The 27,860-nt window shown below is 38.8% G+C and overlaps 1 protein-coding gene across 1 annotated transcript in view; it reads left to right on the top strand.

Annotated features, from left to right (window-relative positions):
- LOC140226527 (vinculin-like) overlaps positions 1–27,860 on the top strand; it is an 86,198-nt gene that overhangs the window by 31,920 nt on the left and 26,418 nt on the right. Inside the window, exons 2-16 of the mRNA XM_072306977.1 lie at positions 1,202–1,309; positions 2,499–2,670; positions 6,401–6,546; positions 7,591–7,762; positions 8,802–9,026; positions 11,721–11,866; positions 14,906–15,098; positions 17,676–17,821; positions 20,208–20,300; positions 21,186–21,255; positions 23,010–23,227; positions 24,036–24,147; positions 26,070–26,267; positions 27,050–27,141; positions 27,600–27,725. Of these exons, the coding sequence (XP_072163078.1) occupies positions 1,202–1,309; positions 2,499–2,670; positions 6,401–6,546; positions 7,591–7,762; positions 8,802–9,026; positions 11,721–11,866; positions 14,906–15,098; positions 17,676–17,821; positions 20,208–20,300; positions 21,186–21,255; positions 23,010–23,227; positions 24,036–24,147; positions 26,070–26,267; positions 27,050–27,141; positions 27,600–27,725 (2,217 nt within the window). The remainder of the gene's footprint in view (positions 1–1,201; positions 1,310–2,498; positions 2,671–6,400; positions 6,547–7,590; positions 7,763–8,801; positions 9,027–11,720; positions 11,867–14,905; positions 15,099–17,675; positions 17,822–20,207; positions 20,301–21,185; positions 21,256–23,009; positions 23,228–24,035; positions 24,148–26,069; positions 26,268–27,049; positions 27,142–27,599; positions 27,726–27,860) is intronic.

Raw genomic sequence — 27,860 nt, 5'->3', positions numbered from 1 at the left:
ATTGTTTATTACAAGGAATAGTAGGGATATTCTGGATGGTTGATCCTGATGAATGTTTTATCAAACATTGGATCATAAATGTATCATCTACGTAGTGATTATTTGAAAGAGCTTCACATGATTATAGGTATTTTCAGCTCAGTCAGAATGTTGACATGTTTGACACTCCATGGTATACTAGTACTTGCAAAATTTTGCTACTTTTTATAACATTTTCCAAATAGGATATACTGTATGTGAAATGGTGTCACAAAGCAATTCTGACATAAAAATGTATTGCGCTGCTTTATACAGTCACTATGTAAAATGTAACAAAATTATTGTGACATCAGAAAGCAATTAAAATAACATCACGCCCTACTTGGTATTGTTACTGTAGGATCCTTTCACAACATCGCGTCTTCCATGACTTATTGCCACATATTTTTCCTTCTTCAAATTTTGTGTTTATTTTTTTTTAATCCCTAATATGAAACAATAAACCCCATCTTATTTTTGGTTTCTGATTAAAGGTATAGGTCTTGATGTCTTCAAAAGTACTATTCACTTTGGGGTTGTGCCCCTCAGTGAACATTACTATTTTTTAGTCACCTCTGCCCATAGATTTAACTAAACACCCTCAAAGCAAAATATATTTGTATATAAACAAAAGGTTTCTAATGGATAGTTTGGATATTTTTCACTCCCAAGTTTTTCCAACTAGTGATAAAGAATGGTTTTCTAATGGATAGTTTGTATATTTTTCTTCTCCCTAATTGTCTCAGCTAGTTGATAATAAATGGTTTTCTAATGGATAGTTTGGATATCTTTCACTTCCCAGGTGTCTTAGCTAGTTATACTGAATTGTTTTCTAATGGATAGTTTGGATATTTTTCTTCTCCCTAATTGTCTCAGCTAGTTGATAATAAATGGTTTTCTAATGGATAGTTTGGATATCTTTCACTTCCCAGGTGTCTTAGCTAGTTGTACTGAATTGTTTTCTAATGGATAGTTTGGATATTTTTCTTCTCCCTAATTGTCTCAGCTAGTTGATAATAAATGGTTTTCTAATGGATAGTTTGGATATCTTTCACTTCCCAGGTGTCTTAGCTAGTTATACTGAATTGTTTGGATATTTTTTTCTCCCTTATAAGTGTCTCAGTTAGTTTATAATGAATGGTTTTCTAATGGATAGTTTGGATATCTCTCTCTCTCTCTCCAGGTTTCTCAGCTAGTGATCCTCCATGAAGAAGCCCAGGATGGCAACGCTATGCCAGACCTCTCCAGACCAGTCATGGCTGTCAGTGCTGCTGTACAGAATCTTGTCAAGGTTAGTATATATATCCTCATTACACTACACTAACACTATCACACAAACATAACACTAAACTAGCACTCCATACATGATACTACGCAACACTACAGACATAACACTCCACTATTTACATGTACAAGTCTACACAACACTCCCTACATAACACTACTCTATAACAATATATACATACATTGTAATACTACACTAACACTATATACATGACACTGCACTACCACTACTTACATATCACTACACTGACACTATTGGAGCACTTCATATTAAAAACTTTAGTTTAAAAGGTTGTTCAAAAAGAACTAGAATTTTTTCAGACAAAGAGTGTTTAACATCTTACAATGCTATACCTTCACAGTGATGCATTTGCATTTCCAGTTACATGTATTATCAGAGAGACTTCAGTATGAGGCATTTGTGTATAGCTATCAATTCTAATCCCGGTACATTTTTAAGTACGCTGTTGAAAATAAAATCTAGAGTACCAACTGCAAACGGTGGTCCATGTAATATCAATAAAATTTTATGGTAAGATATTCTTTGCATACTTCCTTCTGATGTAGTGAAAGTAAAGTTGTGTGTAAAAAATAATATTAAAGAGTGAAAGGTTAATGGTTTGCAGGAGAAATTTGTGTCTAGGATGACCAAGATGAAATAGTTTTAAATCATTCTGAATAATTAGTCCATTGCAGTAAGTATCATGATGATGATGGTGACTGAACTTCTACGGTGACAGAAAGTACATTTACTATCACCTATAGGTATGGCCTCCTGCTGATAGTTTGGAGAACTGTGCAAACTTGTTCTCTGTTCACAAACCAAAGTGATTTTTTTTTTTTGGAAATTACTGTAAAACCAGAATGTTTCTGTTCTGATCATTAAACTCAAGAAATACACAAAACCCCCTCCAGAAATGTTTCTGTGCATTTCAATTTTGCAAATTTTGCAAAAGCCAAGATTTGTGCAATTAAAATAACACACAAAAAAATTCTTGTCTACACTATAATGCATTGGATGTCAGTGGCAATGTACCAAAAATTCATATTTCGAAAAGACCAAAATGGATCCAATTTGCAAAAATTTCATGTTGTGAATATTTCTTGCTTTTTAATATAGTATGCAAAGTAGGCTATACAGCAAAGATTTCGGTATCTCTCGTCGTTATGGTAAACATATGTTTGTTTGTGTCTAGGTTGGCAAAGATACAGCCGAGTCCACTCAGGACAAGATTCTGAAGCAAGAGATGCCTCCAGCCTTCCAGAAAGTGGAGGAGTCCGCCCATCAGCTCTCCCAGGCTGCCATGACCCTCAAGACGGATCCATTCAGCTCCGAAGCCAGGAAGATTCTCATCGATGGGGCAAGGGGTAGGCACAGTGCTTTCATTGCATTAACCTGTTGAAGACCGGTCCCGAGCATACTCCGGCAGGTGTCTATGGGAAATGTGTGTTGTAGCAAAATCAGCTCATCCTCCATGGGCTATTACAAAAAAGGAACTTTGATTTTATGGTGGGAAATGAATCATGGAAGGAAGTTTTACTTCACATAATTGGAGGAACTTAGCAATTTAGTTCCTGTGTTCCAATATACTTTCAACTGATTACGATGTAAATAAATGAATGAATGAATAAATAAATGAATAAATAAATGAATAAACCTGGAACAACAAGCATTCTGGGGATCCCCTCAAAACTTGGATTGAAAAGCAGAACCCATAAAAAGGTATTTATTGATGGTGGTAAAAAGAACCAGGAAAACTAGATTTAGAAGCAGAACCTTGCAAAACAAAAAGGGAAAGAAAAATGAGAAAGCAGTTTAAAGATGGTGGTGGCACCAACCAGTAGAACTTGATTTAAAAGTAGAAGCTTTTCAAGGAACATTGCTGGAAGGGTGGTGATACAAAACAGAAAAACCTGAATTAGAATTGAGAATCTCAGAATTAAAGGCATTGTAAGGAGATTTATAGTGATATGACTCAGTGAATTAGTGATAGTTAAATGAGATTTAGGAACATAAAAATAGTTGCTTGAGATTGCTTAGAAATCCGAGAATAGTGAACAGGTGGAGTAAACTTCAGTCAAGAGGGGCCTGAGCTTTTAATCCTAGCAGGATCTTCATCAGAGGCAAAATGACAATACATGAAGAGCAAACAAACACTTATATAAGTATATGTGACCCTGCACCTCAAAACAAACAAAGTCGCCAGACATGAATTTTTAGTTAAGACCATATTCTAAAAGAGCAGACTTTAAGCTTTAAAATGATGTATAACTCAATAAATGGACTCTCCTAACCTATCTAAATATTGGAAAGAAAGCACAAACTCAGGAAGAGTGTGAACTGAGAAAAGAGGCTCTGAAGTACAGTGTCTATTCAAGCGCTTAATCTTTACCACACCGTGCTGGCTGTGCGATGAATGGGACAAAAAACAGGAAGTAAACCACCAGAGTAACAACAATGAAGGGATAATCAGATTAAAATGAAATTAAGCATGCCTCATTAGCGCATTCTGTCTATAATTAATGCCAACTTTCAAAGCAGTAGCACTATCCTTTCAAAAGTTAATAGAGTTGAAAGTGAAGAGTGTGGACAAGGTTTTTCAGAAATGAAAAAGGGATTCTAAAGACACACCTAATCACACTATTCTACCAAAAATAGTCGAGATAAACTGCTAAAAAAACACGCTTTCCTGCCCATTTTATCATACCAAATTTTAGCATAATGTAAAAGAAGACCCGCTCTTTCAGAAAATATGAAAAAGTCAAGTTCGGCTAAGTTGACCCATTTCACTTATTTTCAGTCCTCACGCAAAATCAGTGCGTGCGACTTTATGTTCGTTTTGAGGTGCACGGTCACATATGGACTGGAGATAAACAACAAGACACTCACCATCTTGGTTGGGCTGGGGAGAGATGAATATTCTTTTCCAGCGTTACGTTTGTATAGCAGGCAAATGTTGTTTGTTCGTTGTATTCATGCTTACGCATTCCGTCGGAGCCAGAGAATTGGACGTGTGAATAGTCCAGAATGCCACGGATGGCTTGTCAGAGTAAGGTTTTTAATGTTGGGCATATAATGGTGTTAAAGGACAAGTTCACCTTCATAAACATAAGGATTGAGAGAATGTAGCAATATTAGCAGAACACATCATTGAAAGTTTGAGGAAAATCGGACAATCAGTTCAAAAGTTATGAATTTTTGAAGTTTTAATGCAGTAACCACTGGATGAGAAGACTACTGCATTGTATGAATAACTTAGATGTCACATGCATACAACAATATAAGGAAAATACAAAGAGAATTTCACAAAATTTCATCTTTTGAAAAAAGTACACATTCCCTTGACTGGTTACCGACATATGTTAGGGATAATATCATTCCCCCTGCCTATAGAAAGAGGCAAGTCAAGTGCTCTTTTATCATGCGAAAAAAGTGAAAATATGTTGAATTTTCTTTACATTTTCTTTATACTGTTGTACGCATATGACTCACAAGCTGTAGTAGTCTCCTCATCCAGCGGTTCCAACACAAAAATTTTAAAAATTCATAACTTTTGCATCGATTGTCCAATTTTCCTCAAACTTTCACTGTACGTGTTCTACTAATATTGCTGCATTCTCTCAATCCTTATGTTTATGAAGGTGAACTTGTCCTTTAACGTGTGTAGAAAATCATTCTAGTTGTCGTGCAAGCCATTATACCGATGTGTATGTTGTCATTGATCATGGACAAAATGTGTTAATAAAGCATGCCTAATTTAAGCTTAATCTGATAATCCCTTCATTGTTATCGCTCTGGTGGTTGACACCCTGTTTTTTGTCCCTTTCGTGGCACAGCTACATGGCTTGGAAAAGATAAAGCGCTTGAATAGACTCTTTACTTTAGAGCCTCTTTTCTCAGTTCACACTTTTCCAGAGTGTGTTCTTTCTTTCCAACATTGAGATAGGTTAGGAGAGTCCATTTGAATTGAGTTATACATCATTTTAAGGCTTAGAGTCTGCTCTTTCAGAATCTGCCCTTGATTGAAAATCCATGTCTGGCGACTTTTTGTTTGTTTTGTGGTGCAGGGTCACATATACACTACAGGCAAATCACAATCTTGGGTCAGCTATGTACTTTATGCTGGATGTTTATGTTCCTTGTAAACTGGAAGTCAAGCTGTTTGTATGCTTTAATCCTCAAGCTGTGTATCAAGTGCTTGATAGTGAATGTAACAGGATTCCTAAGAGTTTTAATTTTATAAGTAGGCATATCCTGAAAGTGATACGGACTCTCAGTAAAGTTTAAAAATACAGTTCCAGGAATAGATCTGATGATATTTTTTCTTTCATTTTAAATGGAATCAGGCAGTCAATAGAGCAGCCCAGTCTACACTTTAAAGGAAATTATTTTGATGTCAAAAGTTCACAATGAGATATGGTAGAATTTAAGAATGAAGGTGTTTTTGTTTTATTTCTTTTCATTTCTGTTTTGTTTTGCAGAGAGACAGTAGTTACAGAGAGATTGTTTTTTTTTTTTGTTCTGTATTGCTGTTACTGTCCTTGAGAATGATTGTAAGCTCAATCTGTATTAGAACACCAAATGAAAAAGAAGGAAGTAGCCTTGGATTTTAATCCATGGTTTCACTTGGTGTTTACTTGGTGTTCATTTGGTGTTTGCTTGGTTTTTATGATAGTACAGATCTATCATATGATCCTGTTCATGGAGAGTAACAAAAAAAAAAAAAAAAAAAAAAAGAAAAAGAAAAAAAGAAGAAAAAAAAAAGAAGAGAATTGAGACAGACAGTAGTGATGTGACCTGAGTCCTGATTCACTGAGCTCTAAAATCAATCCTCAATTTGATTCCACTTATCCATTTAGGATCATTCGGTCCTCAGACGTAAGGAACTGTTTCATTTTGTCATTTGGGAACAATATCTTGCACCCACCTTCCCATGTTTTAGAATACATCTTGAATGTCTGTGTACCGGTATCAACTAGATTTGATCTGAATCTATCCCAACTTTATTTTCATGATTAGGCGCAATATTGTTCACATGTTGGTAAAACAGGGCCCTGATCTGATCACAGATTATGTTTCTCTTGTTTCTGTTGGCAGGAATTCTGGGAGGAACGTCTGACCTGCTGCTCTGCTTCGACCAATCAGAAGTGAGGAAGATCCTGGCTGTGGCCAAGGGTGTCATGGAGTATCTGGCGGTCTCCGAGGTCGTTGACATCATGCAGGACCTGGTGACCTTCGTCAAGGTCAGATATTGGATGATTTTCAGTGTTTCCGTGGTAACATGACTCACAAATTACTCCTAAGCTCAAGTTTTGACAGTGATTTGGTTCAGTCAGTACTACATCTGCCTCTCAGTCAAAATGACAAGGGTTTGATTCCAGAGTCTACCTGGGTTTGATTCCAGAGTCTACCCGGGTTTGATTCCAGAGTCTACCCGGCTTTGATTCCAGAGTCTACCCTCTGGTAAAAGGCAAAAAATGCTCTGTTCCTCCGATATGGAGTTCCCCTCTGTGAGCTGTAATGACTCATGCATGTAAAAGATCTCACTTTATTTATTCACCAAAAAGAGCAGCATGCTAAGCGGGTGAAGTGGTCCACCTATCTGTTATATACCCATAAAAGAAAATGTGTGAAAGATGTTAACCCCTAGTGGTTCTTCCCAGGATCCCATTTCATAAAAGATGTTAGGATAGCAACTCTTGCTGGAATGGCAACTTCCCATTGCAACAGCCAATCAGGAAGCTGGATTCTTGTCATTACCATGACAATTGCCACTTCAGCAAGAGATGCTTTTATATCAGCTTTTTATGAAATAGGACCCTTTTGATTAGCAGTAGTCGGCAATAATGGTATCAACCAGGCACATTGGGGATTGGGTGCCATTTAGTGTTCTTTACAGATATACTCTGCTTCATACTGTTCATCATGGTCATCAACATCATCAAGTTGTTTGTATTCCTTTATGTGGTCAATTAAAGTCATTCTGTATGAATAAAAAAAACACACACAATGATATTCTTCATGGTTTCAATCTTGTAGTACTTTAATCATTTGGATGGGATGGCTCTCTTTCTAATCTAAAGTCGTTGAAGACTAGTCCTGTGTATACTCGGACCAGTGTCTGTGGAAACTGTGTCAAAAGCAAAATCAACTCATCCTCAATGGGTTAAGAGTATGATGTCATGACACACTTAGACAAAGAAGCAATGGCAGAACATCGAATGAAAGAATGAACTTGCTATTAATGTCTGACCTTCCATTGACCTTTAACTGACCTTTGACCCTAGAACCTGACCCCTGGGATGACCAACCTCGCTCAGAAGGTGACAGCCAGGAGTAAGGAGCTGACCCACGTTGCCCACGCCAACGGTCTCATCAACCACACAGAGAGTTTGAAGAGGACCACACCCATCCTGATTTCTTCCATGAAGATCTACGTCACTACACTACAGAAAGGAGGTGAGAAGATGCCACTTGGCAGTGTCCAGTGTTTAGTGTTCAGTGTATGAGTTTGGTGTATTGTGTCCAATGGCTGGTGTCTGCTGGACGGTGTTCGCTGGCTGAATCAAGCTCTGCTTCTGATTGTAGTCTTGTGTAGTTTCTCTCATTTTCATATACTATTGAACTGAACATTTTTGTTCGAGTAATTTTTCATGCTTAGGTGGGTAAGATGATATTTTGTAGACGTTTTTGAAGGAGAAGTAATTTTAATAAGTATGTACAGGATAAACTAAAACTTGTAAACATCAATATCAAAAGTTAAGAAAAAAAGAAGAAGAAATAAAGTAATAGTAATGAAAAGACACCTACTGCCTAGTCATGTATATTTTCACTAAAGATATTTATGGAAAATCAAGTCATTTGTGTCCTTCAGCCTTTATAATGAATGAAATGAAATAAATTGTATACCTTGTGAAACAACATAGATTAAGGTAATTTCACCTTAATAAAATGCTACATTCTTCTGTAAATCATACCCATTAATTTTAAGCTTCATACCTATTGATATTAAGCATCATAGTAATGTTAAAGGGACTGTACAGTAATGGTTGAGGTGGGGATTCATGTTTTGAACATTCCTAAGTGAGATAATGAGAAACCTCTTATGAAATATGAAAATGCATGTAATTTTAAGAAGGATTCAACGTTTATTTGATGAAAATTGGTTTTCAAATGGCTGAGATGGCCAAAAAAATAATAATAAAAGGCAACAGGCCACGTCTTTTATTAGGATCTCTTAGATTCATCTTGTTTTGGGATATATCAGCCATTTCAAAACCGATTTTCATCAAATTAACTTTTGATACCCCTTAGAATTGCATGCTCTTTGACATCTCATACAGTGGTTTCTGAATATCGCAAAACGTTAAAAGCTAAATCCTCACCTCAACCAGAAATGTACACACCCTTTAAGCATATGCCATTGAGGCTGTAGTTGTGGAGCTTTGTGTGATATTGACATAGAATCAAATAAGAGATGACTAAAATATGTTTCCAGGGCGGGGACGAGAAGAGGCACAGCAGAACCGGACTTTCATCGTTGGTCGAATGTCGCATGAGATCACCGAGATCATGCGCATTTTGAAACTAACGTCAGCGGACGAAGATGATTGGTCGATGGACGACATCCAGATTATGAAGAAGGCAGCATTCAACATCAACAACCAACTTCAGTCTGCCAAGACTTGGCTGAGTAATCCAGAGGGAGAACCCGGCGGTTTGGGTGAGTAGACATCAAATCACTCCAACTTTTTTTTCCTTTTTTATGCCTCCGCCACAAAGTGTCGCTTGAGGCATTACTGTATGCGCCGAATATTTCGCGAGGTTTTATTTTCACAAATTTCGCGACTCAGGGAACAATTTTTAAAATCAAAGACATGCGAAAATAATGACTCTGATCCAGCATGTATGACTGTGATGCACATGTAAACATTTCTCCATTCAGTACAGTACTCCATGACTGCGAATTTAACCACTCACGAAGTCGTCGGAGAGTCCCAATTCGCGAAAATTTAGACTCGCTAAGTATATGGCGTATACAGTTTGGTTTTTTGTTGTCTGTCCTTCTGTCCGTCCTTCCGTCCTTCTGTCCTTCCATCCGCAGTCAATTTTGTGGACAGTGTATTAAATTAAAAAATTGTTTGAGGTATCCTAATGAAACTTGGCATATTGAATATGTGGACGAAGTTTTGCCTATCAACCATGCATTATGGCAGAGGCATACCAGTCACCATAATAATAATAATAAAATATCATTTATAAAGCGCTTATTACAATGTTTCTAAGCGCTGAGCGTCTCGAAGAAAAATTAGAAAAGAGAAATTCCGTCATGGAGTAGATACAAATTGTGGTACGATGAAACACAATACAAAATACATAGAATACACATTGTAAGTTATAACTTATAGAACGAACGTAACATATACAGACTTTATATAATAAATCAATATACATTACATGACCTGCGAGACCAGATGAGTTTTCAGTAATGGTTTGAAGGAGTCTACTGTTGGAGCTTCACGGACGTAGATGGGTAAGTTGTTCCAGAGTGTAGGTGCAGTAACACTGAAGGCATGGTTGCCATAACGGGTACGGGTGAACGGTGCTGACGTGAGTTGAAGGTGTGCAGTGGAGTGAGAACGAAGGCGTCTGGTTGTTGAGGAAGAAGATATAGTCCGGAAGGAAACCAGATGATGAAGGTAGGATGGTGCTAAGTTGTGGACAATCTTGTAGGTGAGGAGTAGAACTTTGAAGATAATGCGGTCGGGAAATTGTAGCCAGTGCAGTGATCTGATGACAGGTGTGATATGTTCATGTTTCTTCGTGCGTGTGATGAGACGCGCAGCAGTGTTGTGGATGCGTTGTAGCGGAGCAAGACAGGAGCAAGGAAGACCAGCTAGGAGGCTGTTGCAATAGTCCATGTGTGAAGACACAAATGCATGTACCAGCTTTTCTGTAGTTGACTCATTGACCCTAAAAGGGCCGGGGGGGGGGGGGGGGGGGAATCCGCCCCCCCTCGACGTTTTACACTATAATTCTGTAACGCGAGAAGGCCTCGTCGCGAGGCTTCTTGACTTTGTTTGTTCAAGTCTCGCGCAACTTTTGAGACCAAACTTGCAACGTCCACGCATACTTTTGCGAAGCCACGCCCATTTGTAATGGAATGTCTCCCCAAAACGGGCACAATTTTGTGATTTTGTGTACATTTCCTATGGAAAACAGCGCTCTGTCATGAAAGTCATAAAAACCTGATTATTTTTACAATTAATCACTTTCATTGATTAATTTTATGCTAATTATGGTAGAAAAGTGGTCAGTGACAATTTCCAATAAAAAAAAAAACGAAGAAAAAAAACAAAAGTTGAAAAACAAAAATACATAAGAAATTCTGAAAACAATAAAATACATAAGAATTGAAATGACTCTTGGAAGTTTTTGTGATGTACATTTTCAATTGTTGAATATACTAAAACAGATTTACAGATCACAAATTAGACTCTCAATGCTTTTAATTAGGCTAAAGTATGATCTTCAGCTTAATTGGCATAATTAATTAATTAAAATTAGAAATTGATTGTTTCAAAAAAAATCTGATGACACAATCTCATAGATTATGATGTGGGCCTCACGCATGCAAAATTTCATCGCGATCGCATTACCGATGGCCGAGACCCCCCCCCCCCCCCCGGTTGCTGCCTAAACTGGGATGAGATGAATAACAACTCAGTTCTCAGTTTTGGCTTCATTCAGTTTGAGATGGTTACAGGAAGACCATGACTTAATGTGTAGGAAACAATCATAGCAACATTTACAGTTACTTCTTGATTTCATTGTAACATACAGGTTGAACACATCACTACAACTTGATATAATTCTTAATGTGCCGGTGCAATGTGATACTCCAACTTGATTTCATTCTTACATCAAGCTTTAATATGTCACTTCTTTCTTACAACCTCAGTTTATTCTTACATCTAGGTTTGACACGTCTCTTCAACTTTATTTTGTTATGCTGTTAATGTTGTGGATGGTGTAATTTTGTAACACTACATAGTAATTGGTGTAATTTTGTAACCTACATGGATATGTGCAATAGATATTGTAAGTTTGTAACACTGTGTACTGAATGGTGTATGTGTGATACACTGTATACTGAGCGGTGTAATTTTGTAACCTAGATAATATCTAGCACACACGTAGGTTACAAAATTACACCGTTCAGTATACAGTATATCAAACTTCCACCGTTCAGTACACAGTGTTACAAAAATTACAATATTATTGTAATTTTGCTACACTGTGTACTGAGTCGTGTAATTTTATAACCTTCATGTGCGATAGATATTGTCAGTTGGTAACACTGTGTACTTATTGATGTACTTTTGTAACACTGTGTATGTGTGTTGTTCTATGGCAGGTGAGAAGGCAGTGAGGGATATCTTGAAGGATGCGAGGAGAGTAGCAGACCGCACGGAGGGGGCGGAGAGAGAGCGTCTCCTAGCAACCATCAATGAGGTGGAAACCATGATGGATCAGCTCTGTGCTCTCAGGGCCAAGGGTCAGGTGAGTTCACAGCAGGTCAAAGGTCAACTCATGTGACCTTTCAGGGAGACTTTTTAAGTGATAGTTTTGAAGGATTTTACAGACAGTGATTTTTATAAAACAAATAATGATGAAGTAGAAATCATTATCTTAGTACTGATGTTGATGGTACTGTTAGATGAAGTAAAGAGAATTGTAATAATATCAACAGAAAGTAAGGAACCGGGGAGTCAAAGCAATATTCACAGTCAGTGCTAATGTGAGTGTTGGTTATGATACAATATACGATGACTGGTGTCAGTTTAAAGGGGATGGCTAGTACCTGATCAGTGGGAATCAGTGGGAATGCTGGGGGAAGATTGTTCCAATCCTTGTGGGATTCATTTAAGAGTACATTAATTATCTATTGCTGTGTGAAAATTATTTGCTTCAGAACGGTCTTATATTTAAGTAATGTGCAGTCTAAGGCCCCGTCACTGTACAGACATGCTTACCTGGAAACATTAAACTGCACATTACTTGAACATGAGACCATTCTGAATCAAACAATTTTCACACAACAATAGATATATAATGTACTCTTAAATAAATCCCACAAGGATTGGAACAATCATCCCCCAGCATTCCCACTGATCAGTTACTAGCCATCCCCTTAAATTGGAAAGTTTATCTTGGAGAATATGATATTTATAGTGAGAGAATTGTGTGTTATTTGAGCAAGTAGCATCTTTTGAACTGTGATGGTGGAATCAGTAAGTGAAGGGTTTGTTTGCAAAAACCGATAAGTCCATTTTTGAAGATTTTGAAGTACGATCTCTGGCACAAAGTACAAAATAATACCTTTTAAATGATATATTGGTAACTACATATAAAGGTATATTTTTTAAGTTATGGTCAAAAGAAGCAAAAAGTTTCCTATTATTTTCTTTATTTTTCTTGACCTTTAATCGCAAATATCTCCATTTGGCAAATATGGACTTATCGGTTTTTGCAAACAAACTCTTCAAGTGTTTGTGAGGCATATTCATATTCAGTTTCACTTTTGATTCATTGCATTTAAAGAGTTTTCAAGGTTTGGTCATTTCTATAGTATCCAATTTGTTTATAGAAAATACTTGTGGAAGAGATGGATAGATAGAAAGAATAGATAGATGGATGGATAGAAAAGAGATAAAGAGACAGATAGAGGGATAGATCACTCAGGTAGAAAGATAGATGGATAGATAGATAGATAGATGGATAGATAGATAGATAGATGGATAGATAGATAGATAGATAGATGGATGTATAAATCTAGTAGAGTAAGAGAGAGAGAAAGAGAGGGTGGGTCACTTCTTCACATGCCTTCACATATCTCTCAGTCGTGAATATGTATGCCAATCAAATAAAGTGATGGTATAATTTTTAAAGATAATAAAAAGTTTTGGTACCTCAAAAGTGTCCTTGAATTTCCTTGTCTTAGTTTGTGTTTCAGGTTAAAGTACCTTTCATGTAACTAACACTGTGAGACTTACTCGCTCCAAAGTGCTCTCATGTCTTAGTAATCATGCAATTAACTGCGACCAGCAGCCCCATACGCATAGCGACCATTAGTCCCATACGCATAGCGTAATCGGGCTTCGCATTGTAGCATTCAGAATCATGACAGATTTAGTATCGCAGGGTAAATGTCAACTTAAAATCCCATAAATTCTTCAATTTGAAGACTTACCAATTAAGTTGAAGTATTGAAAACAGGCTTCGGGGAACGTTTGGTTCTGCCTATAGTCCCTTTCTGTTCGAATTGATGACTGAATATGACTCGGTCGACAGGACCTCAGGAGAGCTACATACAGTACACTGAATACTACAGCCAGTGCATGCGAACACATCGCATGCACACATATTTCAAATCCATGAACGGATAAGATGTTTGTGTGCGCATGCGCTGGCCATGGTATCCAGTGTATGTAGCTCTCCCAAGGTCCTCTCGACCAAGTCACATTCAGTCATCAATTCGAACAGAAAGGGACTATTGGCAGAACCAAACGTTGTTCGAAACCTGTTTTCAATACTTCAGCTTAATTGGTAAGTCTTCAAATCGAAGAAATTTTTGGATTTTAAGTTGACATTTACCCGCGATACTAATTCTGTCACGATCCTGAATGCTACAATGCGAAGCCCCATTACGCTATGCGTATGGGGCTGCTGGTCGCAGTTAGCTATGCGTACAATGGGCTGCACGCTGCTGGTCGCAGTCAGTGGTTTCGTACAATATTTATCGACGCTGTACAGCGTCGGCTCTGGTACGAAACCATTATTGCATGATTACTAAGACATGAGGGCACTTTGGGGCGAGTAATTCTCACAGACAACGAACTTTAACCTGAAACACAAACCAAGACAAGGAAATTCAGGGAAGCTTTTGAGGTACCAAAACTTTTTATTATCTTTAAGTAAAATGTCTTATTTCTTTTAAATAATAAGTTGATAATGTTGTTTAAGTCGATAACTTAGCAACCACATGCCACATGTCCAAAAAAATTATTTTCATACTGAGGTACACATACATATATTTTTTTTTAACAGAACAGTTTCAGGACAGAATCAAGTTACAATCCAAATACAGGTCTAAATTGTAAATATTTGTATCTTCTTCATGAAAACAGCATGATGGATTTTCACCAAACCTGGCAGTTAGCATTAATAGGGGATAGGATCTCAATTTGTTTGAGTGGGTATCGTTCTCCCCTAGGGCCCAAACCTCACAAATTAAACAATATTCAAAAATATTCTTCTGTAGAATAAGAAGTGATAGAGCTTTAAGTTTTTTTTTATCTTTTTAAAAATTTTTTAACTGCACTGTGAAACTTTCCAAGTACAGTGTACTTGGCAAGTATTTATAACAGTGTGATGGATTATGCAAACGGACACCATGCCCCCAGCTCTCAAAGCTACCTCCCATAATGAATATTGTAATATAATATTGACATAATGTAAATATCAGGTTAATTCAGTCTATACGAATGATGTGGTGTTTTTCTGTTATTACACTGAATGTTTGGTGTTTGTGATTATCAGGGCAATTCACCAGAAGCCTTGCAGCTTGCTCACCAGATAGCAGTCAAACTGGACTATCTTCAGAAGCAGGTGGATGACTCGGTCAAGAGGGCAATGGTCAGTGGAGTGACCAAGACTGCCTACACCCTGGCCGGCAAAGTGGAACAGGCCCAGAAGTGGCTTAGAAACCCTACACCAAATGACATGGATGTGGGTGAGTCCACTCTGTCACAGGGAAGTTAGATGAGAGAGAGAGGGAGGGACAGTCTAATACCAGCTCTGGGCCAACAAGAAGGTTCCGCGAATCTTTATTATCTGTGTAATCCCTTCCCACTGTAGACAGTTGTTCAATTCTTCTTGAAAATGGTTTTTACACTAGGTTGGGAAAAAATGAGGATAAGTAGCTGTAAAATCTTGTACTGTATGAGCCGAATATTCTGCAGTGGTCTTTGTAACAAGGTTTTCAACATTCATGGATGTTGGCGTACCTTTCACGCATCATTCACCTGCACACACACCGGCAGTCGTTGAAAATCAAAGTCCCATTCCACACAAGTCGTATGTGAACCTTGGTGTCCGCTGGACTTTTATTCAGCTGAAAAATGATGTGTACAGTTGGAGTGAAATGATTCTTCACTCAATGAGCTACTTGAAGATGTCGAGTTGTAACTGACCATTTTGGGGTCTTGTACCCTGGTTTTGTTTCGGGCTCTCAAGCTTCATGCATATGATTATTTCACTGAGTCCGCCCCTCTTGGAAACCAATTTAAAATGTAACATTAAATATGGCCCATAGATGTCCCTCCCCTTGCCAACACAATTAACCAATCATATAGATGGCCATTGGTCATCTGACGAATAATTATGAAGTGGACACTCCACAAGGCACTGTCAGCATAATAAAGACTAGTGTCAGCATAATAAAGACTAGTGTCAGCACAATAAAGACTAGTGTCAGCACCTAGGGACTAATGTCAGCACATTACCTCCTTGTCAACTTAAAGCTAGTACTCATGGGGCAGATAAAACTGTCACTCCTCATCTTGTTTTGACCAGTGTCAGACTCCCACCAGTTATACCTTTTCTTTACAACTGGTATTCCCTTGTCTCGATTCCAGGTGCCTACAGCTGACCATTAAAACAAGTGTGATCCCTCTATTCGGGTTCAGGATACTTTCTTCATGTAACGTACAAAGAAGGGTGATATCAGCACTTTGAGACACTTTCTTATTATGTACATTGTCTCCCAGAAACAATTTGTTATTATGTACATTGTCTTCCAAAATGAAGCTTCTCAGCAATTTCAGCATTTCTCATTTTTGAGAAAGACACTCATCAGCAGTTTGGCTTCTCTTCTACTTTGGATGGTCTGCCTGGACCGATCTGCAGCTCTATGTCCAAGCACAATAATGTGCAGCACTGTAACACGTCACTGTAGGTTACAATAGATGTGAATATGTTATTAGTCATATTCATTATAGGCCCTATATTCCTTTAATATGCTTCGTCACAGTCTTATTTTTATAGATTTTGTGAATGACATCTGAACCGCAAAAATGACAGTGCATAAAAACAACAATGTGCAGAACATTGAGCCATGTCAATCTTGGATTACATTTCTGTTCAACTGGAACTACGGTAGGTCTAGCATGCTGCATTGGCTGTGACATAGCAATATCTGGACATAATAGCACACTAGCACAGTGCTACAAATGAAGAACACTCTAATGTTCAGGATATCACCTTGTAAAATCAGTCACTGCTACACGTAGTACTGTCACATGTTATCCATTCTCATTTATTGTGTGAAAGATGAAGCAACAATTACCAGACCCTCACAACAGGGAAATTAACAACTCACAAAAAATATCTGACATGAAAATTTCAGCTTTTGCAGTATAAGTTATCACTCACAATCAAATTGCAAGGATATTGTCATGAAAAAATGATGAAAAAAATAATGTTACAAGACATTGTTCAGAGACAAAAAGCAGGAAAAAGAAATTTAACATTTTGCAAGAATAGATCGCGCCTTGTTCTCCATACTTCATATCGCTTGATGGTAGATTAGACATTACTACATCCATTTATGTCCCATCCTCTCTAAACAGAAAACCAGCTGATGAAAGGAGTGATTTAAGGCTGACATGTAGATCTCAGAAGAGCTCAAAGTTCATCTTCTACCATTTGGAATTTGTTTACAATATATTGAAAGGATCTACCAAGAAGCTTGTCTGGCTGACATGATTTGCCAGGATAATGAGTTTTGATTGATTTTTTATTTTTTTTTTGAGTATTTTGAAATCAAAGTGTAAAATAATTTAGATTGTATGCCTACAACTTTAGTTCTGGTAGCGCCCTCCCCATTCAGTAGATGGTAGGTAGAATGTTAAGTCATGATTGATCGTGCCCTAACAAACATATTTTCCAACATGCTGCATGCCATTCACTGTAGCATGGAAGATTGGTGGATGCTGCTTTGGCCCGATTTGCCGATTATCAAAAATTGATTATGAAAAATTACACAGCAACCATGGTCAGGTATGCTGTGAGACTGTAGTACTTCTAGCAAATCTTGTATGTCAATATTTCACATTTTTGTAGTTTCCCAACTGAAATTGTATTGCTATGGCATTCTTCCACACATTTCTTGTGCATATGTGTACATTTTAGAGCAAATATTGACAGTTTTGCAAACATATGAGAACTATGATTTCCGTGTAAGAGAATCAGTTCACGAAATAGTGTGATGATTAATTCTGAGTTTGTTTTCTTGTTTGCTTGGCTGCAGCTAACCGGGCCATTGCGGGCATCGTGTCTCAGGGCCGTAAAGTGGCTGAAAACATGACTGGCCCGGAGAGAGCAGAACTTCTCCAGAGGTGCGCTGAGGTGGAACAACTCGCTAAGCAAATAACAGACCTGGTGAAACGAGGCATGGTTAGTCCCTTAGTCCCACATATCAAGTTTCATGTAAGGACATCTGTTCTCACAGACCTGGTGAAACGAGGCATGGTTAATCCCTTAGTCCCACATATCTGGTATCATGTAAGGACACAAGTCAAGGAATAATAGTGATAATAATAATTGCGTTTGTATGGGGCTTTATACTGGTGTTTCTAAGCGCACAATAAGCCAGTTCGGAGTTCCACTTTGCGCATGAGCAGAAACAAGGTCATTTGGACCAACAGGCATGTTGGTTTACTGGGATAAGCATCTGTCATGTAATGATTATTCATGTAATCCTTATAAATGCCGCTTGCCAGCACATCCACCTGACAGCAAAAGTGGTATTTGGCAATATCAATAGAAAGAGATTGTCATTACATCCAATGCAAAATAATGAAATGGATGCTTTCTCAAGTGTGAATTGACAGATCATTTTGCTCATCTGGTCTACGCAAGTTTATTCTTTGTTTGAATGGGATTGATGAATCCCATAAATTGTTACGTAAAGCTTATGCATTATGTCGCTCTGAAAACGAGTGAAGTGCCCCTAACCAACTGAGAAAAAAGAAAGGTCATTCGTACCAATGTGCCCATGAGCTAACTCCAAACTGGCTTATTACCGTAGCTACAATGTCTGTAGAGAAGGTGTGCTATGTACACTGAGGTAAAGTTTTAAATCATCAAAGGTGTAGTTGTGAGATTTATTTTATTTTGCTCCATAAACATAACAAAGCTATGTGGGAAATGAATGATAAAAGGAAGGCTTGTGAAATCTGTGAGTCCCAGCCAGAGAAAGTTCACACATCTCTATAACTTGATGAACTTAGTGTAGAGACTTATCACTGTGTAAGGTTTAAGTTATATCTTGATAGGTGTGTCCAATATCTCTCATCATAACAAGTCTTTCTTTTTATCGGAATCACAAATACACAAATATTTCTTTTGCAATTTCTTTCTAAGCTCTGTAGACCTTAGGTTATATGCAACCACGGTACGGTATCACACGCTAATTCTTCTTTATTTAACCCTAAAAAGACTGGGGGGGGGGGCCTAAAAGGCCCCCCCCTCGACATTTCGCGCGATAACTCTGCAACGCGCAATGCTCTCGCCGCGATGCTCTATGACTTTTTTCTTTCGAGTTTCCCGCACATTTTGACACCAAATTTGTGACGCCCGGGGGTACGGTTCTGAAGTTACATAACTTTTTGTACATGCACGTGAGGCCGAAAATGGCTCAAAAATGTGATTTTGTGTACAAAGTCAATGCAAATTGAGTTTTTTTCACATGGTTCATATAAATATGCTTATTTTTACTCTCAATGGCTAAAATTAATTTGTTTTAGGAGTATTATGCTTCAAAAAATGTCTGCCACAAATTTTGTTTAAAACAAAAACAAAAACAAAAGGTCGAAAAAACAAAGAAATACATAAGAAATTCATAAAACAATAAAATAAATAAGAAATTGATTTTGATACCGAATTTTTTTTCAAGTACATTTGCTAAGAATGCCACAAAGAATAATTAGACCAAAAATGAGCACTTTTGGAGCTTTATTTACTGATTTAGATCAAAGAGTCTGATTTCTTGCATAAATTAGCATAATTAATCAAAATAAAATAAAAGAAGACTATTTTGTAAAATTTAAATATACGATCTTGTAGATTACATCGCACACTACCATTATGCAAATTTCCGCGGCAATCGCGCGATCCACGGCCGAGATCTTAAGGGGGGGCCCTTTAGGCCCCCCCCCAGTCTTTCGAGCTACCAAAATAGCCCAGTCTTTTTAGGGTTAAGTGTTCTTAGGGTTTCATTTTTTTTTTGGTCATTGCATTCTCAAAACACTACAAGCCTAAATATAACAAATTTTTCTCATGAGTCTTGTATAGTGTAACTAATCCATTGAAGACTTGACCTGAAGACTTGACCTGAGTATTGACCGATTCGGGTTCGTTGAGGGCAGCAGACATTTTATGGCACTGGGCGCTGCCATGAGCTCAAATTGCGGTGTCTCAGCCAACCCCCCTGCTCTCCCCCACCCCCCGGGCAACATGTTTATCGCGCACTTGTAACAAAGGTTCGCGCACTAAGCAAGCATTCGCGCACTCAGTACGAGACGCCCATTGGCTAAAGCAACCATGCATCAGTTTTTCATTCTGCGCGCGTGCTAATGTAGGGAGAGGGGTGGGGAGTGGGAAGGGGGGGGGGGGGTCGGCTGAGACACTGCGTAATGGCGCTGCCCATGCCAAAAATACACAGAGCGCGTCACAGAATCGGTCTATACCCACAACAGGTGTCTATGGGAAACACAGCAAAACAAGCTTGTCCAAGCCATTTTAAATCAATGGATTCCATGTCTCTCATCTCTCTCACAAGGGGAACTCCCCAGAGGCTGATCGGGTTGCTAGGCTCCTCGCAGAGAAACTTCCAGCTCTTCAGAAGATGATAGAGAATGCACTGGTCAAGGAGGTAGGTAGTGATGCAGGGTGGTGTATCCCTTTAATACAGTCTTTGAGTCTGGTTGCTTCTTGTGTAGTGTGTAGTGTGAGGTAATTCCCCTTCATACAGTCCCAAGTCTGGTTACCTGGAGTGTGTGGTGTGTATAGATGTATGATGTGGTGTATTGATACCTTTTGTGTAGTGTATAATTGTTCTCTAGTGTGTGATGTACATGTTGTTTTGTTTTCTTTTGTGTGGTTTGCACACAAAAGTCAAGGAAATGTGTGATGATGCACGGAGGGACTTCCTCGTTTATATAGTCTTTGAGTCTGCCTACCTCTTGTGTAATATGGTTGTGCATATGGTGTATTGATACCTTGTGTGTGGTGTATTAGTTTTTGTGTGCTGTATTGGGTTTTGGTGTTTGATGTATAGTGTACGAGTGTCTAGATAATATTGTTCTGGTATTCTTTGTGTGACTGATGTATTTCTGCATTTAATTTGGTCCAAAAAATATTATCCTGATTAGTGTTTGAAGTGATGTACGAAGAAACAACGAAGAAACAGGCATCTTAGAAGGAAGAAATGAAAGAAGACAAAGTAATAAATTTTTCAGTGTTATGTTTGGAAACAGAGGCTTTGCCAAATCAAGTTGGCTTCACATTTTGCTTTGGTAGGAAATGATAAATGTGATATTTTCTCAGTATGCAAATTTAACTGTTAAATATAGAATTTATAGAAATGAAATTTAAACATATTGTTAAAATTCAAGTTCAGGATCCTGTCATGTGCAGCACTTGGTGTCTTGTGTTCTTTTTCACCATGTCATCATAGACTTTATGTCAACACCATATCTATATGGGGTATTAAGGAAAATGTCAGAATCATGTTTATTTTCTTTTTTTTTTGCTGTAGGTGGTTGATGCCTTCATGGATACTACCACACCAATCAAACAACTGGAGAAGGCAGCAAAAGCCCCCATTGGTAAGACATGTGTAACCTCACAGCCCCGACTGGTAAGACACTAGTCACCTCCTAGCCCCCATTGGTAAGACACTAGTCACCTCCTAGCCCCCATTGGTAAGACACTAGTCGCCTCCTAGCCCCCATTGGTAAGACACTAGTCACTGCCCCACCCCCATTGGTAAGACACTAGTCACCTCCTAGCCCCCATTGGTAAGACACTAGTCACCTACTAGCCCCCACTGGTAAGACACTAGTCGCCTCCTAGCCCCCATTGGTAAGACACTAGTCACCTCCTAGCCCCCATTGGTAAGACACTAGTCACCTCCTAGCCCCCATTGGTAAGACACTAGTCGCCTCCTAGCCCCCATTGGTAAGACACTAGTCACTGCCCCACCCCCATTGGTAAGACACTAGTCACCTCCTAGCCCCCATTGGTAAGACACTAGTCACCTACTAGCCCCCACTGGTAAGACACTAGTCGCCTCCTAGCCCCCATTGGTAAGACACTAGTCACCTCCTAGCCCCCATTGGTAAGACACTAGTCACCTCCTAGCCCCCATTGGTAAGACACTAGTCGCCTCCTAGCCCCCATTGGTAAGACACTAGTCACTGCCCCACCCCCATTGGTAAGACACTAGTCACCTCCTAGCCCCCATTGGTAAGACACTAGTCACCTACTAGCCCCCATTGGTAAGACACTAGTCGCCTCCTAGCCCCCATTGGTAAGACACTAGTCACCTCCTAGCCCCCATTGGTAAGACACTAGCGCCTCCTAGCCCCCATTGGTAAGGCACTAGTCACCTCCTAGCCCCCATTGGTAAGACACTAGTCGCCTCCCAAAAGCAAAACAATAGAAGATGTAAAGTATACTGGCATTCAATAATAGCACATCAACAAAATGAACATATAAATGGATATTTGAACACATGAATGACATTTGTAACCATATGGAAATACTTGACCTTTCCATAACCTTTGACCTTCAAGTGACCTTGCATTGACCTCTAATTTGCTAATGACATTATGAAAGTATTGTGAGTGTAGTCCAAGTCTACAATTGTATCTGTAGATATTTCGCAAATGTAGAGTCTGTAAAAACTGCACAGTTTCGTGTAAGAGCAAGAGTAAAAGAGACTTTTAAGGGGAGGAGCGTTTCTTTTGTAATGCCATGTTGTGACAGTATGTAATTGCTACCGTTACTGTTGTATAATTTTTATGTTGGAAATCTTGTCTTTTGCATACTGTGGTCATTCATATTCCATGTAATATTTCACATTGATCTAATTACATTTCATTTCAATTTCATTTCAAATAATTTTCATATTCCTCACATATATCACAATAAAGTATATAAATACGAAAATTATACAGAAATAAATTAGATGAAACTTCACCAGAATGTACAAAAGTTTGTCTTGGTATAAACACAAGGTCTGTATACATGCGAGTTAAACTAAGGTTGTTATGTGAAAAAATATGATGGGGCCTGCATAAAAACTAGCTTGTAGAGCTGCAGGTCTCATGATAAATCAGATTAGGTGAACTATGAAATACAGATATTTTTTAAAATTTTTTTAAGAGCATACTGTAACTGGGGGAACCGATTAAAACGAACAAAAATCAGATCAAGTAAGTGCTACTAAATAAAATACAGAACATCAAACTTAAAATACACCAGATATAAATAGTGTGTACTGCTACATAGTTCGATACATAGATGCAGTAAGTGAGCATAAACTGAAGTCAAAGGTCAAATGTTTGACTTACTGTAGACGTCCCAGACCGGGAGCCAACCTATACCTCTAAGGCAACCATCTTCCTGAGACATGCTAATACCATCACTGATACGGCCAAGGCTGTGGCAGCGGCTGGAAACAGCAATGACAGGCAGCTGGTGGAGGAACTCAATGGCAGGGCACAGGAAGTGAGGGACCTAGCACCTCAGGTGGTGGCTGCTGGGAAGGTTCTTCTTCTCAATCCTGGAGAACAGGTGGGAGGGCTTTGTTTGGTTTGAATTGACTCTTGGTCGACCTTTGCACTCTGTTTCAGATGACCTTTGCACATTGTTTATAGAAATGACCATCTATTGATCTTTGCACTCTGATTTGAAATGATGCTTGGATGACCTTTGAACTCTGTAATTTGAAATGACTCGTAGTTGAACTCTGCACACTTTAATTTAAAGTGACTCGTGGTTGAAGAAGTGTTGCAAACTAGCTGTGAAGTTTGGCTTTGAGTGTCAGACTCATGTGTTATCATCTTACTTATAATGTATGTTAAGAGTGGATCCATTCTGAACCCCTTATATCTCAATCAAATAGTGTAGGTGGGACTAAGGGATCAAGCAGATGTCTGCCTGGTGTCTTCTTGACCCAGCTGTATAGGAACACTGTGAAGTGGAAAGGCTGACCTGACTCATATACAGTATATTTGGGAATCCAAATAACGAATGTGTATAGCTGTATACGCAGCACATACGCACTGCATAATATTCCTGTGACACTCAACACGCATTTGCAGTAGTCCAAACAGAATGACACAACGCTTAGTGGTCATGTGCATAAATTGTAACCATACTCCCTTTGTACATGAAGGGGTAGGTTGTTATGGAAACCTACTCGGAGAAGGTCTTCTGTGTGTCTGTTAAAATGGTACCCCTCGATCTCTCCTGGGGTTTCATTGCCAGAGGTCGAGGAATTTTGATCTTTGGAAGTTGTCAGAATAAGGTCTATTAAAACAGGGCTGTGGTCATTAGTCTCCAAACTCCTAACCTGTCCTCTTTGTGTGTATGTGAACAGATGGCCGACTCTCACTTTGCGGAGCTCAAGAAGGAATACATGGGCAAGGTAGAGGGATTGACCGACCTGGTTGACCAGGCTACGGACACTGTCCAGTTTGTCAAGGCTTCAGGTGAGAGATAGTTAGCTGTCTGTCATCTAGTTTGGGTTATGGTTAAGATTAAAGGTCCTGTTTAAAGATAATATAAAGTTTTGGTATTACCTCAAAAGTTTCCCTGAATTTCCTTGTCTTAGTTTGTGTTTCAGGTTAAAGTACCTTTCATATAACTAACACTGTGAGACTTACTCGCCCCAAAGTGCTCTCATGTCTTAGTAATCATGCAATAATGGTTTCGTACCAGAGCCGCCGCCGTATGGCGGCGGCGAGGTAGTACACATACTGTGCGAATATCACTGCGACCAGCAGCGTGCAGCCCCATACGCATACTGTGTAGCTAACTGCGACCAGCAGCCCCATACGCATAGCTAAATGGGGCTTTGCATTGTAGCTTACAGGATCATGACAGATTTAGTATCGCGGGTAAATATCAACTTAAAATCCAAAAATTTCTTCAATTTAAAGACTTACCAGTTAAGTTGAAGTATTGAAAACAGGCTTTGGGCAACGTTTGGTTTTGCCAATAGTCCCTTTCTGTTCGAATTGATGACTGAATGTGACTCGGTCGAGAGGACCTTGGGAGAGCTACACTGAATTGACGGCCAGCGCATGCGCACACAAACATCTTATCCGTTCATGGATTTGAAATTTGTTCGCATGTGATGTGTGCGTATGCGCTGGCCGTAGTAATCAGTGTATGTAGCTCTCCCAAGGTCCTCTCGACAGAGTCACATTCAGTCATCAATTCGAACAGAAAGGGACTATTGGCAGAACCAAACGTTGCCCGAAGCCTGTTTTCAAGACTTCAACTTAATTGGTAAGTCTTCAAATTGAAGAATTTTGTGGATTTTAAGTTGATATTTGCCCGCGATACTAATTCTGTCATGATCCTGGATGCTACAATGCGAAGCCCCATTACGCTATGCGTATGGGGCTGCTGGTTGCTATGCGTATGGGGCTGCTGGTCGCAGTTAATTGCATGATTACTAAGAAATGAGAGCACTTTGGGGCGAGTAAGTCTCACAGTGTTAGTTATTTGATAGATACTTTAACCTGAAACACGGAAATTCAGGGAAACTTTTGAGGTACCAAAACTTTTTATTATCTTTAACTTTGGGAGCAGTAATTTAAAAAAAGGTCCAAGATATCACATTTGATGCATATGTGTACAAACTGTAGGTCGGTTGTATCACAAAACATCATACCATATAAAATTTTTGCAATAAAGCGTAAAATATAAGGAGATATCACTATTTTTTTCTCATTAAACCATAACTGTTTAGTCTGGAAACATTTTTATTATAATCATTGTTCACATTTTGTATATTTAACAATATTTGACATCGATTATACTTGTTCAAATTTTTTACATGAGGTTGTTTCTATCCCTTTTTCACATTTCAGAACTATTTTGAAGCACTAATGCTGGGTTTTTGTTTCATCTCCAAATGGTAAATTATGCCTTTAAGATTGAGATTATAATGCCAACCGTTACCTCGTTACCTAGTTGGGGGTTATACTTCGTCTTCTTCTTCCATTTGCTTTTTTCGTGACATAAAGTGATTATCGCTGTAATTATTACACAGATTTTCTATTTTGCTATTATTCTCTGTGATTAAAGGCATAATTTACTATTTGCAGAAGAAACAAAACCCAGCATTTGTACTTCAAAATAGTTCTAAAATGTTAGAGATAAGAACAACCAATGTAAAAATTTGAACTAGTATAATCAATATTAAGTATTGTTAAATATACAAAATGTGAACAATAATTATTCTAAAAATGTTTCCAGCAAGATGTTGTGGTCACCTGATCTTCATGACAACATGTTGTGGTCACCTGACCTTTATGACAACATATGTGGTTGGTCACCTGACAATAATATGTAGACATGTCGTCACCTGACACTAATACGTAGACATGTTGTCACCTGACAGAGGAGGCCATCAAGCGAGACAGTGAAGCCGTGTCTGCTGGTATCCAGCAACAAAACCCAAACATCATCATTGAGAAGGCATCAAACATCGCCAGGCGAGCCAAGCGGGTCGCTGACGTAGCATCGAAGGAAGCAGCCAACTCGGAGGACCCCGAGTTTGTTGCCAAGGTTACCGCGGCTGCTGAGCAGCTGTCAAATGGTGAGTCAAAGGTCAAGTCAAAGGTCTCTCAGTCACAGATTACAAGCAGAGATTTTTAAGAGTAACCTTGAGGATGAGATCCCCTAATGAAAGTATGGAAGTAGAACTCTTTTTGTTTGTTTGTAATGTTATAGTGATCTACCTTATGAACTCAAGGTGTAGAATTTTTGGTTCACCCTGTGTATAGAACTGAAATGATTTGGTAGAAAAGTAAGAGAAACCCAGAAAGAGAGAATAATTACGAAAGAAAGAAATGAACTGGAGGGAAAGAGAAAAGTAGAGGAAGTCAGTAAAGATTGGAAATATTCTTTCTTGAAGAGTCCTTAATAAGGGGTGCAGTGAAAGAGAGGAAGTGTAGAGAAAGAGGTCTTGATGGTTTGACAGGTTGACTGTCAGTCTTCTAGAGTGAAGTGGAGGAAGTGTGAGGGAGATTAACCCGTTGAGGACGAGTCCCGAGTATACTCGGGCAAGCGTCTGTGGGAAATGCATGTTATAGCCAAATCAAACCGTCCTCAACGGGTTAAGACAAGCTAGTGGGTGCATAGAAGGGGAAAGTAGTTGTTTGGTGGTGGTATGTAATGAAAGCAGTGGAGACCATGGTGGTGCCGTTCTCTTGGTGATGTTGTGTGCATGACACCATGAAGAAAGGAGCAACAGCAGTGCCACACCCAACATCACTAAGAAAACACTGACACCTTGTAGCTCACTGCTTCCAACATACCCTGACACCCCGATGACCTTTATTGACCCTTGACCTTTATTGACCCTTGACCTCATTCCAGACATATCGCCCACGGTGACAGCAGCTAAATCACTAGCAATGAATCCAGGCCACAAGCCCTGTGAAGCTGATTGGATGGCTGCCAACACCAAGGTAAGACCACTCCCACTTTTCTCTTTTTTCACATCATCTCCATGGTTACTCATCTCCATGGATACCCATTGCTGTCTAAACATCTTGTTTTTCTTTTTCTTCTAAAGATTGTATATAGCATCACAGGAAATTAAAATTAAATCATAAACTCTGTAATAATGTGCACCTTTGTTTGTAATTCAAAATTTTGTGTATCTTGTGATAACCATAATGCATAGGCCTATTATCTTTGTTCATGAGAGAATTCCTTTGTTTCGTAATTTGGTTGACAGGTTGTATTCAGATGTGTTTTGTTTTCAATGATTTTTCTTTTTTTATGCTTCCCCTCCCCACTTTACATTTCATGAAATGTTATGAATGTAGCACTGTAAGTTTTAAGATGGGTTCACTGAGTTAAAATGGCGGCCTCCAGCCAGGCACATTATATTTTGGTCTAACCGAGTCTCTCCTCTATCTAGTTGGTGAAGTCAGTGGCTGCCGTCCGTCTTCCTCTCACTGTGGAGATCCCATCGGAACAAGATTTCCCTCCGCCGCCCCCACTCCCCCCTCTGGGAGCAATGGAACACTCCACTGTGCCTCAGGTTGTCTTATGCTCATATGCAAATTACATGCAAATGAGTCCTAAAGTGTTGTTCAATCGCAAACTAACAATGGTCACACTCTTTTCCCCCCAGCCTCATTTAGCAGCAGACAAACAGCTAAAGCATACATACTTTGTA

The sequence above is a fragment of the Diadema setosum genome, chromosome 3, assembly GCF_964275005.1.
Source record: "Diadema setosum chromosome 3, eeDiaSeto1, whole genome shotgun sequence".
NCBI lineage: Eukaryota > Metazoa > Echinodermata > Echinoidea > Diadematoida > Diadematidae > Diadema > Diadema setosum.
This window is presented reverse-complemented; position numbering and strand designations above follow the sequence as displayed.